Here is a 14,847-nt window from a genome sequence, read left to right on the forward strand (position 1 = left end):
TTTCAAATTTTTATCTCAACTCTAACCCGTATCCAAAAGAGGGTGGATTTCCCCATCCAACCCTTTCACGGGGACATAAAATCTACCGATCGGATTTAGATGAAATTTGGTAATGAAGGATTTTTTGAGTCGCCGATTACGAATCTAAACTCAAAAATTGAAAATTCAAAGTGGTCGATCCAATATGGTGGATCAAAACCCCAAAAGTCACTTGATATTGCCATATTGGATCCGCCGTTTTGAATTTGGTAATTTCGAGTTCAGATTCGTCATCAGCGATCTCGAAAACCCCCGAGTACCGCATTCTGTGAAAGTCAAATCACTTTTTGGATTCCGCTCCAGTGTATTGGATCCACCATTTTGAAAGAAACGCCCCTATACTAAATTTCATCGAAATCCGTTCAGTACATTTGAGTGTCCCTGAAAGTGTTTAATGGAATCCCCCTGTTTGGGGCATGGGTTAGAGTTGAGATAAAAATCTGAAAAAACTAGGCAGAATTATTTTTGGGGCACGAGCCGGTCGAAATTCAAAAATGAGCTTTTATAAGGACCACCCTAAATTGTTCATTTCAAAACGTATGGCTCAAATGTTACTCTTACCCTCGTCCATCGCCGAGGGAGGTTCGCTGGCTGTGCCAGCGATTATAGGGGCCATCATGTTGTAGTCGTCTTCCAAGTTGATGAAGGGTGCAGCGCTCCAACGGGGTGGCACGTTGGAAACCGATCTCTGCGTAGCGACAGGTCGACTTACGGAAGCGGGCGACGAGAAGAGGGACAAATTGGTCGGCGAAATGACACCAGACATCGAGCTGATGGTAGGATAGGTGAATATTTGCTGCAAGTAGGCGTCGAACGCGATGCATGAGAGAGTGTGACACGAATAAAATGGCGGCGACGAGGGGCCATTCACTTGGAAATCAAATTGATGGGTTCGATTCGTCAACATCCGTTCCGAGTAATTTGACTAGATGTTTCGTATCATGTGATTTTCATTGGTCAATTCCTAAGTTGCCCCTGATTTCGAACGATTTTCCAACCTTCTAAGTGATTTCTGAATTAAATTAAATCACAGACAACCACTAGAGGGACAGAAAATAACTAGAAATCACCAAGAATGCTGAGAAATCATTGAAAATCAGGCGTTAGATTAAAAATCAATGGAAATCACTTGACACATACACTAGAAAATAACGCGAATCACGTGATATACAATAGATCCACCACAGATAAAAAAACAAAGTTTTGTACAATCACAAGAAAGAGACGAATCCCATATAATTTGGAGCTGCATGTTCCCATGATGTAAGGAAATAAGGTGAAACAATGCGCATACGCTTTAGTTGAACCAATCTGAAAACATATAATCCAAGGTGACGTCATATAATAGGCTTGATATTTTGTCCTTTAGTGTTTATATTATTATGTTCGCAACATTTGACTGCACAAACTGGCATTTTCAGAAAACAGAATACACGGAAATACATAAGTGTAACCTCAAGTAACCTATTTACGTGATTTCTGTGCCGTCATCTTGGATATGCGCGGAATGACCGAAAATCGGCCTTCACTTCTGACCTTCTGACACATTTTATTCCCTTAGATCATGCATGTCCCACATGATTGCCTTGAGTGTATAGTCCCTTTAGCGACGGAGAAGAACGGAGACTGTTCAGCTCACCTGACCGGGCTGAGAGTGAAAATGGGCAAAGGTGTACTCCCGACTCGTGTGAGGCGCGGCGACGAGGATCCTTGCTGGGCTTTTCCTGTCGCCGGGGTCGATGGAGCCTTGGCACGAGGAGCTGACCAGACCAGCGGCCGCCATCTGCTCCGGACTGGCCCCGAGGTCCCCCGGATCGTTCGGAGAGGTCGAGGACGTCGGCGGAGATCCGGCCGTCGCTACCGTCAGCTCCCCCGTAGACCTTATGATGGCGACTGGTCGCGCCATTGGGGCGGGCGGCGGGGGCGGTAACATCGAGCTTGGGTAATACTGTGAAAACTTTTGTATGCCACCACGGGTTCCAGCGAGCTGCGTCTGAAAATGGCATACGACACTCATCCACACAATCGTGCGCGCTCACCTACCCTGGACCGCCCTGCAATTTCTCTATAGACCATAGACTCGATTTCTCCTAGCATCGGTTCAATTGGTAGCAATTATATGTATATCTATATCTATCAAATACAATTTTACCGTTAATGCAGTAGTACACTGTTCAATAATTGTGGTTGACGCGAGACCCTTTTATTGCAAACCATCAATTGGGTTTGTATCCGTCGGTCCAGAGCAAGTGAAACACATTGGCACACAGAAAAAGCGCCCGAGAGTACCGAAGCTGCTTGTAGAAAATGAATTTCCAAATTGTCAGAGCGAGGGGACATTCGTTACTCAAATCGTCATTTATTGATTGGGGCTGTCTGGGTCACCGTGTTACATTTCGATTATGAAATCATCACCCTCGTCTCTGCAGTAACTTGAATCTTGAATGCCCGAAAGCTTTTCCACGACTTCATATCAGCAAGGGATATTGGCGGACTTTCAAATTTTTCCGACAACTTCAGCAAACCGTACTTTACGCGTTTTCCTCCTCCTGAGTCATAAAATTATCACTTCAAACTTTCAGAAAAGATAGAGAGTATGATCGCACTTTTGTGGTCACTAAATAAAGTTAAAATAATGATGAAAAAATTTGAATATATGTATATAAATATTGTGGGAGTTAGCTATGGAGTAGCGTGTCATATATATAACCTCAAAGCGACAGAGTAAGAATTAGTTGCAAGTATATTTATAGTGTCATAGTGATTTTTATAAACCGTTATTGATAGCTCAAGCCTAATTGCAAACTCTATCATTTCCCAAAGTTGAAAATGTCTTCATTACGTACTCAGGAGAGAAAAAAACTGCAAATCACAATTCGCTCACTCGGCCGGTACTTACTCGGTCGATACTTCGAAATCCCTTATAACGATGTAATGAAGTCACTGTACGATGCAGACAACCGTATTGAAATCATCGTTCGGAAGCACGAAAGAAATCGGTGGTACGATTCGAGGAATGAGTGGCCCCAGCATGTAACTGACTCGAGAATTGGTAATCGCTTTTGTGTCATTTATTGTCAGAGATATAACGAGAACTCCATCGGCACTCTAGGGGCAATTTAAAAGCTACGGTAGATACCTGAGGTAGCTGCTGGGTATTTTCAGCCTCTTGACAAACAAACGTGACAAAATCCGAGAGAGTGTCGTGACCATTTTCTGGGTATTTGGCTGCCGCCGCTGTTCCAGGGTGCTCAGGTTGATAATAAGCCAGACCCGACATGCTCTGTCCCGAACCACCAGCTAATGCTTCGTGAGGAGAATGTAACCCTGAAACACAATCAGATCTCTAAATATCCAGGCGCAAAAAACCAGCGCCAAGTTCACCACCCCGTTATTCTTAATTAATCGTTAAATCGTTTGTCAACATACGTTGTTCACCGTTGAAAATAATACAGTGACTTATTTTCGGTCATACATATTGTTTGTATTTAAATATTCATTGATTTATATGGTTGTGCATTAAGTTATTTTTCAGGGGCATGGGGTGGCTTGTGCGGCGCTGCTGAATGTTACAGTATACCGCATGGTACCTAACTGTCGCAGCATGTAGAGTGAATCAATTGATGAATCAGGTCAATGAGAGCCAAGGTTTTCGGTTGTTTTATAAGTGTACAAAACTTTGACTCAATTGGCACTGAGGGTTCGTAAATATATATATAGAAACTGTGCAGTTTACACGTTGCGATTGTGGTATTAAATAAGTTAGTACATGGTGGGAAGATGTAAATTACGAGTAAAAGCACTCGAGAAGCGTACATTGTATATAATAGCACGAAGTGACTGAAAAATGTATCATCACATATCGCAGATTGAGTGCAACAACAAACATCAAACAACAATTAGGTTACAACGATTAAACAACACATCAAACATCAAGGTAACAACATCAACATGAACAATATGTATAATTGTATATATAGATATGTAGAGAGAGATAGATAGAGAGAACAACAACACCGACATTGCAACAACAATATAGAACAGGTAGTATTGTACCAGTATAATGAATGTTAATCAAGATATTAAATCAATCAAGTGAATAATCAACTCATCCAGCATACGACATACCCAGAGCATTGGCGATGGTGTATACATAATAGTAAAGGTGATTGATAGATCGTATAAGTGTATACAGTCAGGCTTTGATTCTGAATAAAGAGTTTTCGTGTTCAAATTGACTGTCAAGATCAAGGAAAACAATTAGAAACTACACTTTCCATTCAAAAGTTGGAAGAATCTAATGAATTATGCATGAAAAGTACAAGACGTAGTCTGCATTTTGTAATTCTTAATGCAAACGATTCTCGATTCGAGTTCTAATGACGAGTCAAATTCATTATCGATCAATTAAAACCCTTTCAATTCGTGGAAATCCTAAACTGCAAGAAAGTACTTTTTGAACTTAAATTAAGGAAGCTTAAGCTTCCTTGGTTAGCAGAATTTTGAAAGTGACGTAATTTCCAACTTCTACATTGTTACTTTATATTCATCCAGCTTCGTTGAATCGTTGAGGAGAATAAACAAAAAACAGTTGTTCGGAATCAAAGCTGTCGAAGTGCAGCCGAATGTAATAATAACTTATATATAAATGTTAAAGAAAACTGGTGTCAGAGGTGGGATCATATAAGACATACAGACAGATAGACAGTGACAGCGACAACTAGCTTACCAAACAGAGGTTGTGGTGGTGCGGACGCGCGTGAGCATAATTCAATTACGTATTCATACGTACAAATAATATGTACCATGGCATGTGTAAAAAAATGAATTCAAAAATCTCTACCAGCTCTCAGGCAGGCCTGTCTGTCTGTCTGTTGTCTGTCCATCGGTCCATTCCTCTTTTGACCCGCTGGAGATATTACAATCTTTTTCGCAACACAAGGAAATTAGCTCTCTTATTATTTCTGATTGTTTTTTTTTTTTTTTTATTCCCCGCCCTTTAGTAACTGTTGTATACATGTCTATCCGCGTAACGGACGTAACAGTCAGACAGACGAGCGATCGAGCGATGTCGACAGAGAGGTAACAATGAGTGTAACATAATTATGTAACAAGCCCGGATTTTAGTCCTGGACAAATGTAACCACGATGATCTTTCATGTAACATATCCATTCAGACGCAAATACGAGTGAAAAACTCTAGATAAACCTTACAAAATGAGATGTATATTACTTTTCTATATGCCTTCTACGGCTATTATTTTTATATTTAAGTATTGGTGAAAAAGTAGCTGCAGGTTTGACCAAACTTACGAAAAATGTAGAAATATTTTTATAATGTACAATTTGAGAAGCGAATCCATACGCAGGCACGAAATCAAAATGGCCGCCGCTGACTTCTTCGCTTGCGATTTTATTTTGGCCACGTATACATTTTTAGAAATCGCCGAGCATCGAGCCCATTTTTACAACGAATGTGATGACGGCAAGAGTAATTGAGCTATGATTTCACCGCTGATGGAAGGCCATGAAATTCAAGAATTTGGTTTTTAGAATTCACCCCTTAGTCATGATTCACTCGTACGTGTGTCTTATGTATTGCCTATAGTTCGAGATGTGACGTTTATTCGGAATTAAATCCAGGCCCGTTGGTTTAATATTTCACTTACGGGAGACACATTGCTGACGGCGCAGAGAGCATACAGAAAACCATATACGTATAAATATATACATATACATATATACATACAATTTACACTATAATGCGACATAGACCTTATTGTAAGTATATGCAGAACACCGTGTAGATCTCTCGATTTATCTTGCATCAACTGTTGTGAGTTCGATTCCCCGTCATTAAAGAGAAAAGCCCGTTACAAGTGATCCTCATGGTATTAATATGTACCCTAATCTGCAGATACGATTAAATATTACGTTATTGTTGTACGTAATATTGATTATATGTTGACGATACACGGCACAGTGATTCGAAGTATTTCTTACGCGGGTTATTCTGTGTGATCATATTTCTGGTTAAATAAGTATGAATTATACACATGGACTAGGTATAGCTGCGGTACAGTACACACATCAAACATGAATTGCCAGACGACTTGTCGGTCGATAAGAAAACAGTAACTGAACGAACGAACAAAAAATTATAACGTATTCTTCATTTCCGCCCTTTCCTTTTTAATTTTTGCATATTCATCACCGCGACGACGAGCTTATTATACTCATATGTATCCAGTTTTTTGGCTTTTATAATGTCACATTTACGATAATAACGCGTGTGAAATTATCTGCGCGAAATCGTTGTGAATATTCGATTGCGACACATTAAATAATTTCCATATACCTATATGTAAATAAAGGAAGAAGGGAATGAAAAAAAATTAGTTAACGATAAGAAAAAATTCTTTTTTTCATAAAAAACTAAACATAAAACATATACGAAATAAGTAATAAAATAATGCGTTGCAGGCGACTATACATGTACACATATAAGGGGGCAGTGGGCACAACGATGCAACGTCAATCATATTTAGGGAACGCAGAGTGAAACAACTAGTGTTATTAATAACGTACGGGTTCAGCCAAAAAAATGCGATTTTAATGTTTCTTCCCCATTAGATGCGTTCCTAAGTTACTCGTTTGATCGTATTGTCGACCCAAACAAGAAGAAAATTTATATTTTCATTGTCTTTCAAATCGCAGAAAAAAAAGAACAGAAATTGAAACTCAAGTTTCTTGCGTGTTTTTAAAAACTATTATTTGTATTCTGGCTCAACCCGTATTGGATTTTACTGTACATAATAATATATTTTATGGAGACGTGAAAGGTATGATTATAAGAAAGAGAGCGAGCGATAAGAATGAGTGAGCGTTAGAGTGAAATAGAGATAGAGACGAAGGTATATTATGTATAGAATATTCAAGGTACACATGACTGCAGGCATACGCTAACATTTTAGAATAAAAAATAGCTGTTTATATAGGACCGTATTGCGATGAGTGCATGGAAACTACCAAAAACCAAGTTATACATACTTAAAATTTCGCTATTATTGCATCAAGCCCGGTGAGCCCGTATTCAAAATTCTTTGTCTTTTTTTCATTCTCCTCGACTTTCGATGGGCCTTGACTGTAATTCGTTGTTTGATAAATTGGTAGCCAATTTTATTTATATATCGCTATCAACGGTACTGTTGCAAATATATTTTATTTTTCGGAATTACGACGCAAGTTAATGCGTTTGGGACAATTTTATTTATACATCGATTGGAATTTCCGAGTTTTTACTTCCTGTTCGTTTTTCTTCCATTTTTAATTCAACAATTTCACCGCTTTCTTTCAGCCGCGTTTAAAGTAAATGTGTTTTCAATTGATCGAACCAACGAAAGAATACTGCAACGTGATTTGTGCTTAAGGTACAACTTGGTGCGTGAATTTAAAAAAAAATAATAACAATAAGGTAAAGAATAGAAAAAAAAATAGGACAAAAAAAACTAAATAAGGTCGGTAATATAGACGTAAATTATATTGGTATATATAGATAATATATATATATATATATACGATAATAATATTGAAATATATAGATACGTATAACATCATAACCAATCACAGAAGTACCTTTTGGTCGATAGTAAGCAAGCTTCTTTCTACGCTTGGGCTCAGACTGAAACAGACATTACATTTAATCCGCGATTAGTGATTTTTCTGAATGTCTAGTCGCTCTTTATCATCAACATCATCATCATCATCATCATCATCATCATCATCATCATCACCATCATCATCACCATCATAATTATCATCATAATTCGATTCGATCTTCCGTTGTAGTTCACTTGTTTGTGTATCTCGAACTTTCTTTTCTTTTCCACGTCGCTTTTGTGTTGATTATATAGATTATACCTTATACAATTTAATAGTCAATTTATAATTTTATTCTTCGACTTATCTGGCCTGCATACCTATATAATATTGTAGATACTAACAAACATTTTAATCACTCCGTGGCGTGTATACTGTATAAATAATCCATATTGAAGTGTGTTAAGGTTTGCAAAATTATCGAGTAGGTAACTAAACCGCACATGCGCAATTTCACCCAATAACTGATGTAGACTTTCTAAAAAGGGTTGGCAATTTTTATCGATTACTATTCACTTTGGTTTTATGTCGTATTTGTATCATCGATTATCTTGCATAATCATGTGGAACACACAAGCCGCACTGTGGTCAATATTTTTTCCGATAAATGGGAGGAGGGGAAATTCGCAAAATATTGTCGAAGTGAAATAATTACAGTTTGATTGATTACCTCGTTGAACCTCGTCTCTTGATTATAGGTAGATAATTAGTGTATACCAACTATTATGTATAAGAAAGAATCCGCGAAAATGATATCTGATTTAGAAACTACATCTATATAATCTATATAGTATGTATTATGTATAACATACATACATATATTGTCGTAACGAATGACTGCAGCATTAATTATTCATGATTATATATCATGAAAGGTCACTTTTTGTGCTTTATTATTTATCATTACTTACATGATGCCTGCGGGGATGAGCTCAGTTTTGGGTCTATCGCACACTGGACACTAGACAACAATATTATATCAACGGCGAGGGGGGTTGGTGGTTAGTCACAAACAACAAATAATTAAAGAAAACACAAACGATTTTCAGAATCCGTTGACCTTTTTTGTTATAATACAATTATAATAGGCGAGCATGTTTATGATGAAGTATGAATCATTATTCACGTCAGTGATTTCGATGTTAGATGTTTGTTCATTCGGCTCACAATTTCATATTATTATATATAATAGAATATATGTATACATATGTATTTTTTATCATATCTTACGTATATATACGCTAAAAGATATTATAAAACTCATGAGATCAATGTTGTTTTTTCAGCTAATTTTTTTTACCATCGTTTACTATATACAACTATGTTCTTTTACTTCTTGGCATCTCGAGAAATATACATCGTAGGTATATTTTTTTGTCTTCAATACTTACAGAAAATATATTTCGGTTATTCTGACCCTAATAGATTTGACTTTCATATGATTAATTTTCGTACCATCTAGGTATAATGGATGATACGTGACGAATCAAACGTTGCATTCTTGTCGATTAGAATATAAAGATCAGCGTTATTTCTTCGGAATAATCTGCTCTCCGCAATAGTTCATACACGTATGTTCCAACGCTTTCGCGACTTATTTATAAATAATTAATAATAATGTGGATTAAGAAAAACTCGACATACCGGTCTGAGAGTGCGGAGAGTCAACGCCTCGGTGAGCATCCTCCGGCCTCAAGACGGGCGAAAAGTTCGAAGCACTCGAGACAGATACCGTCGGTGCTTTTTCAGTCTTGTTGTCATTTCTTATCAGCTGATGCACAGGCGGGGGGCCTAAATTAAATTCGATTTACCCAACGTAGACACAAAGTGAACGGTACGAAAGAAATCGGGTCGATAAAACAGATATACGAATCGATGTAATCGATAAATTAAGCTTTGATTCGGCCAAGCGAGCCGATCGAATTTTTCCCTTTCCCCTTGAATTTTGGACAGAAAAATATTTCAAAATAATAATGATATCAGTAATAATTACGAGATGAGTCAATACTTGATGCCACGGAAATATTTTTTCGTTTAACTTTGTAAAAAGTTAGGCTATAACCCGTCCGCAGTGAATGTACTGGCGAAAAAAAACAAACAGTAGAAAACAAACGGGGTCGATAAAAAAGATAACCGTATTGATGTGATCGATAAGTTAAACTTCGATTCCGCCAAGCGAGCCGATCGCATTTACCCAAAGATCGGTATTATTCTCTTTCCCCTTGAATTTGGGACAGAAAAATATTTCAAAATAATAATGATAACAGTAATTACGAGATGAGTTAATACCCGATACCACGTAAATATTTTTTCGTCTAACTTTGTGAAAAGTTAGACTAGAACCTGTCCGCAGTGAATGAACCGGAGTCGGCTGTATTAATTATAGGTTAGATGATGTGCAATGAGGTGGTAAAAAGAAGGAAAGAACTGTGTCGCACTTACTGAAGCTAGCCGCAGGTTGTGCATGGTCCGCAGAAGCGGCTGATGGCGGTGTGTAGCTGCTGCAGTAGTACGGCGGGTGCTCTATTTTGATCGAGTTTATTTGGGGCTGCATGTCGCTGAGGTCATGTAGTATGGAAGCTGAAACCAGACGCATGCCATATAGTAACTACAGCCTTGTTTTGTTCATCTTTTGAAAATTACTTAGGTATACGTACACATATATCTATATAAGCTTACACGAGTGTATGTGTCGTAATGCACGCAAAAGAGAAAACCAGAACCAACAACAACATTGAAAAACAACAACAACAACAACAAGAACAACAACAAACCAATTGTAAATTTGAAAAATAAAGAAATGCGCGCGACAGCTGAAGATGCGATATTACACTCAAACGCAATTCACAAGGAAAAAGCAGAGAATGTTATAAAATCAAAAGCCTAGATTTGAAAAAATTTTGAAACACGAAGTACGTCTATACTGTGTAATAAATAAGGCTGAATATATGTATACGTGAAATGTGGGTTTCATGGTTTCTATTCAAATATTTTCCAAGTTTGAACGCCGAGAATTTTTTTGTAACGTAGAACCAAACTTCACATTTTTCCAATGTTTTTTATCTTTGATTTGCTTTGCTCTATCAGACCAGCGAAAGACATATTTCCTGTATTTTACAGTAACACGTGTCTGGACCTAACAAATTTCCGACATTGAAACTGATTTAAAATCTAGTTGGTTAGCTGTGGACATGGATTTGGACATTTCATGAATTCGGAAGTAAGAAGTTGGCACAGAGCCTATATTGAGCGATTCTTTCACTCTGTCGCTACTCTCACAAATTTGAAGCCAATTTAATAACGCCTCGCACAGCAGCGAGACATAAGTGATTACGAATCAATTTATCATACAAATTTATCAAATCAAAACTGTGTATGTGATAAATTCCGTAACTTTGTTACTGGACAAGAATCGGACTCACTGTTTGTCATATTTGCACTTTGTCAATCAAATACTTCTCCCTGCCTTCTATTACAGTAAAATAAAAACTGAGAAGAAAAGATCTTCTATATGTATGCATAGAAATAGAGGGAAAAAAAATTAGAAAAGAGTAGGTACGTGCAGATAAATAAAATCGCTCGTTATTCGCGAAACTGCAGCAACGCCCTGCAGCGAGTGCTGAGGTAAGCTACTTTGGTCGGTGTGGGTCGAACTATATGGAGTTTCTGAGACCGTGAGCATTGTTCGGTTCTATAAATAAATTTCACGCTGCACACTCTGATATATAGTGGACTCATCCGTTATGCATACAAGTGTATCGTACATACGTTACATACGCTACATGTAGGTATATACCTGATACAACGTGTATATCGACTTCTGTAATACGCAAGTATCTTTCACGAGATTTTTTCCCCTTCAAACGTTGTGAAACAATTGTAAAAAAAAAAAAAAAGAAAATCGCATTTCCTTAAAAACAATTGCAACACGTATAAAAATAGAAGAAGAGACAAGCAGTTTAACGGATTGATAAATAGCGGGAAAATTTGAACTTAGACATATTTCCTTGTGCGTTATTGTTATACATACAGTAGTATTTGTAAGCGCTAAGAAAAAAGAAAAACAAAATACAAGTGTAAACAAAACTATAACAAAAAATAGAATATGAATAAACAAAATTTCCCTTACTAAGATCTTATGCGGTGATAGGATGAGGCGGATATATTTTTAACATTACTATTATCGACTTTGTTGTTGTTGCTGTTCTTTTTTCTTTTTTTTTACAATTAGTTGTCGCCTACCTTTCGAGAGCATCCATAGCTCTTTGGAACTGAAGACACCCGTTGCCAGGATCGTGTCGTTGCAGACGACACCGTTGTAGAGTTCGTGATAACCACCTGGGAACACACCGAATCCCACGGAAACTAATTATATTACCTCACTTTATTTGCACGATTATAACCAGCCAAAAGTATAGGTAATGATAATTGGACAAAAAAAATTCACTCGCTGTTTCATGCTAAGCAAAAGAGAGAGATGAAAAAAATGAATCCTGCACGATTGCCTAACACCAATATTATATTATCTATGGCTGTGGCTATATGTACTAAATGTAATTGCCAGTAAGCTCAAGTTGTTGTTTTTTGCCACACGACCGATTCTATCAATGTTATTATTACTTTTCATGACATTGTAACTGACATCACTCCTATTATACTTTTTTATTTTTGCTGTTGCTGGTGTTATTATTGTGTAACAAATATTTATAAAAATTGTGAATTTACGTTGCGCACTGCATTGAAGGTTTCTGCTATATTTTTAGCTCTTTCCCGCGCATCATCAAGTGATCATATCTGCCAAGATAAGATAATTCATTTTTGCTGGACGGCATTTATTGCTGTACGTAAGACTTGTTCTACCGGACATGTATTCCGACTTGCGTATGCAAATTTGCAGCAAGGATAATTGCTAGATAATTATTTCGAGAAAAAAATTGATCTAATGAATCGTTTGTTTAAGCTTAAACATTTCTTTCTCTCTCCATTTTGAACTGTCGACTTTCACCTGCGCACAACACTCACAAACAAATAAACAGACAAACACCTTGGTGTGGTAAGGAATTTTTTGCCAATTGAGTGCACACTGAAAGCGTAAAAAAAAAGAAATAACAGTGATTATTTTTTTATTAAATAAAAACAATCAAAAAATGAAAAACGCAGGCCCGCATAAGATCTCAATATTTCCAATCTATACGCGTACTAAATATTTTCTTTCTTTCTTTCTTTCTTTCCTCCTTTCATAATTTTAGCACAACACGCGAAGTATATGTGCATAATATACATAATGTAAGCAGACAGAATACAAGAGAAGAGATTCGTGCCAATCATTTAAAAAAAAATGTCAATATAAGAAAATAAACGCAGCACATATATAATAGAATTGTAAAAACCGGTCGGACTTTTTTTTTAATTGTTAATTCTCGTTTACCTATTATTGCAAATTGTGCAAACTATAATAATTTCGCTGATGTACAACACACGTGTACAAGCATTGTTATACATTGAATATTATATTATTCCATTTTTTTTATACCTTTTCGTCTCCTTTCTTCGTCTTTGCTAGTGTTGCAGATTCCATTGAGAACCTCTGAAAACAAACGAAAGGAGTGATAATGAAATTTCGGATAAAGAAATAAAAAAAATAAAAATAAAAACGAGAAACCGATTTGAATGGTCAATATACACGTGTCCACAATAACAGTTTTCAACATTATATATGCGTATACCCGTTAGGAGTTAATTACATTTAAAATTGGAGAGAGCGAAGCCGTTTCGCAACTGATTTACTTTTCGCGGTGGAAGAACAAAAAATGGCACAACGTTTTGAACATTCAATCAGCACGCGCGATAATGTTAAAATTTTAAAAATATTTTATGCGACGGTATTAATATTAATAACAATAATTGATGAACTAGAAACCGAGCTATTAGTACAGCTTTATTTTCGTCGTTGTTATACATGTATGTGTATATATATACACGTGAAATGTATCTATGTGTATAGATACATGTATATACGCATATTGTTTTATGTATTAATGTGACCTTACGCAAATCTCATTACGCAATAGATATTACCAAAATACCCCTAGCCTAGAAGATTCGTTTCTAAGCTGCAGAGTACGACGTCGTAAACGATGATGCGCGGGATTGCGGAAAGAAACCCTGGCGAGTATACATGTATAATAAGCGCGTAAGTTACACTGCCATTTTGTTGTTCCGCGTGACCGGCAAAGCACAAAATGGCGCCGAGCCTAGGTGTTCGAAAGAGCGGGAAAATTGTAGAGTTTCAAGACCGTTTATTTTATAGAACCGATTGAAATTTTGCGACGGTATGTATTAATATTTCTGTTAAGCGTATGCATGGCTGAATTATCCAAGACAAATGCCGTTTTGTAACATAAAACGAGACATCGCGTGGAAGTTGCTATATATATTATACATATATATACTATACTTACTAACGACGAAACGCAACTGTTACAGGGCAGTCAGTCCGCGCTTGTTTATTTATAGTCGAGCCAGCAGACATCGTGCGTTACAGCTATGCCTACTCTGCAGTAAACCGTTTTACTAAGCTGGGCTAAGCTTTAGGCAAAGTTCACAACGAACAATGGCGGTGCAACTATTTTACGACACGCATTACACGACTGGGGAATATTCGCCACGAGTTCCTATAAGGTTATAATTTATGCCAAATCTCGAGGGTCAATTTTCCCGCCATATATTCGCTCATCGCGCCAATGCCTTGCGAAAAAAAACAACTGCCTAGATTGATCAGGAAAAATCGAAACATCATGTATATGAGCTATTTGAATCGTTGGGAATAACAAATTAGATCATTAATCATCCCGAAAAGATGATGTTCCGTCAGATGAGTGCAGAGGTCAATTTTACCGACGGTACAAAAATTCTCTTTTATAATTCGTCATCTTTTTGCGCGGAAGGCACCAGTTCAAACATATAAGTTTCAGTTAATGTTGATCGCTTCTGAAATCTTAACGGTACTCGTTACAATTTACCGCATTTATGATTCAAAAATCCTGTCTTCATCCGATACAGGCATCTTTTCCGAACAGCCATTACCTACGGCACCGCGCCTAGATCAAAAGATCCTCAACCAAGCATCACCGCTGTCGATCTGATTCC

At 37.2% G+C, this 14,847-nt stretch overlaps 1 protein-coding gene across 15 annotated transcripts in view; it reads right to left on the reverse strand.

Moving 5' to 3' along the window:
- Positions 1–14,847, reverse strand: part of NfI (Nuclear factor I) — a 48,456-nt gene that overhangs the window by 8,022 nt on the left and 25,587 nt on the right. For 11 of the 15 annotated variants that reach the window (XM_046626982.2, XM_069136684.1, XM_046626986.2 and 8 more), the window contains 7 exons: positions 13,232–13,285; positions 11,941–12,036; positions 10,141–10,278; positions 9,343–9,489; positions 3,179–3,366; positions 1,679–2,032; positions 601–835 (listed from right to left, as the gene is read on the reverse strand). In XM_046626982.2, coding sequence (XP_046482938.1) covers positions 601–835; positions 1,679–2,032; positions 3,179–3,366; positions 9,343–9,489; positions 10,141–10,278; positions 11,941–12,036; positions 13,232–13,285 — 1,212 coding nt within the window. The remainder of the gene's footprint in view (positions 1–600; positions 836–1,678; positions 2,033–3,178; positions 3,367–9,342; positions 9,490–10,140; positions 10,279–11,940; positions 12,037–13,231; positions 13,286–14,847) is intronic. The other 4 variants (XM_046626984.2, XM_046626983.2, XM_046626985.2 and 1 more) reach the window with 4 other exon arrangements.

This window comes from Neodiprion pinetum, chromosome 5, assembly GCF_021155775.2.
Source record: "Neodiprion pinetum isolate iyNeoPine1 chromosome 5, iyNeoPine1.2, whole genome shotgun sequence".
NCBI classification, from domain to species: Eukaryota; Metazoa; Arthropoda; class Insecta; order Hymenoptera; family Diprionidae; genus Neodiprion; species Neodiprion pinetum.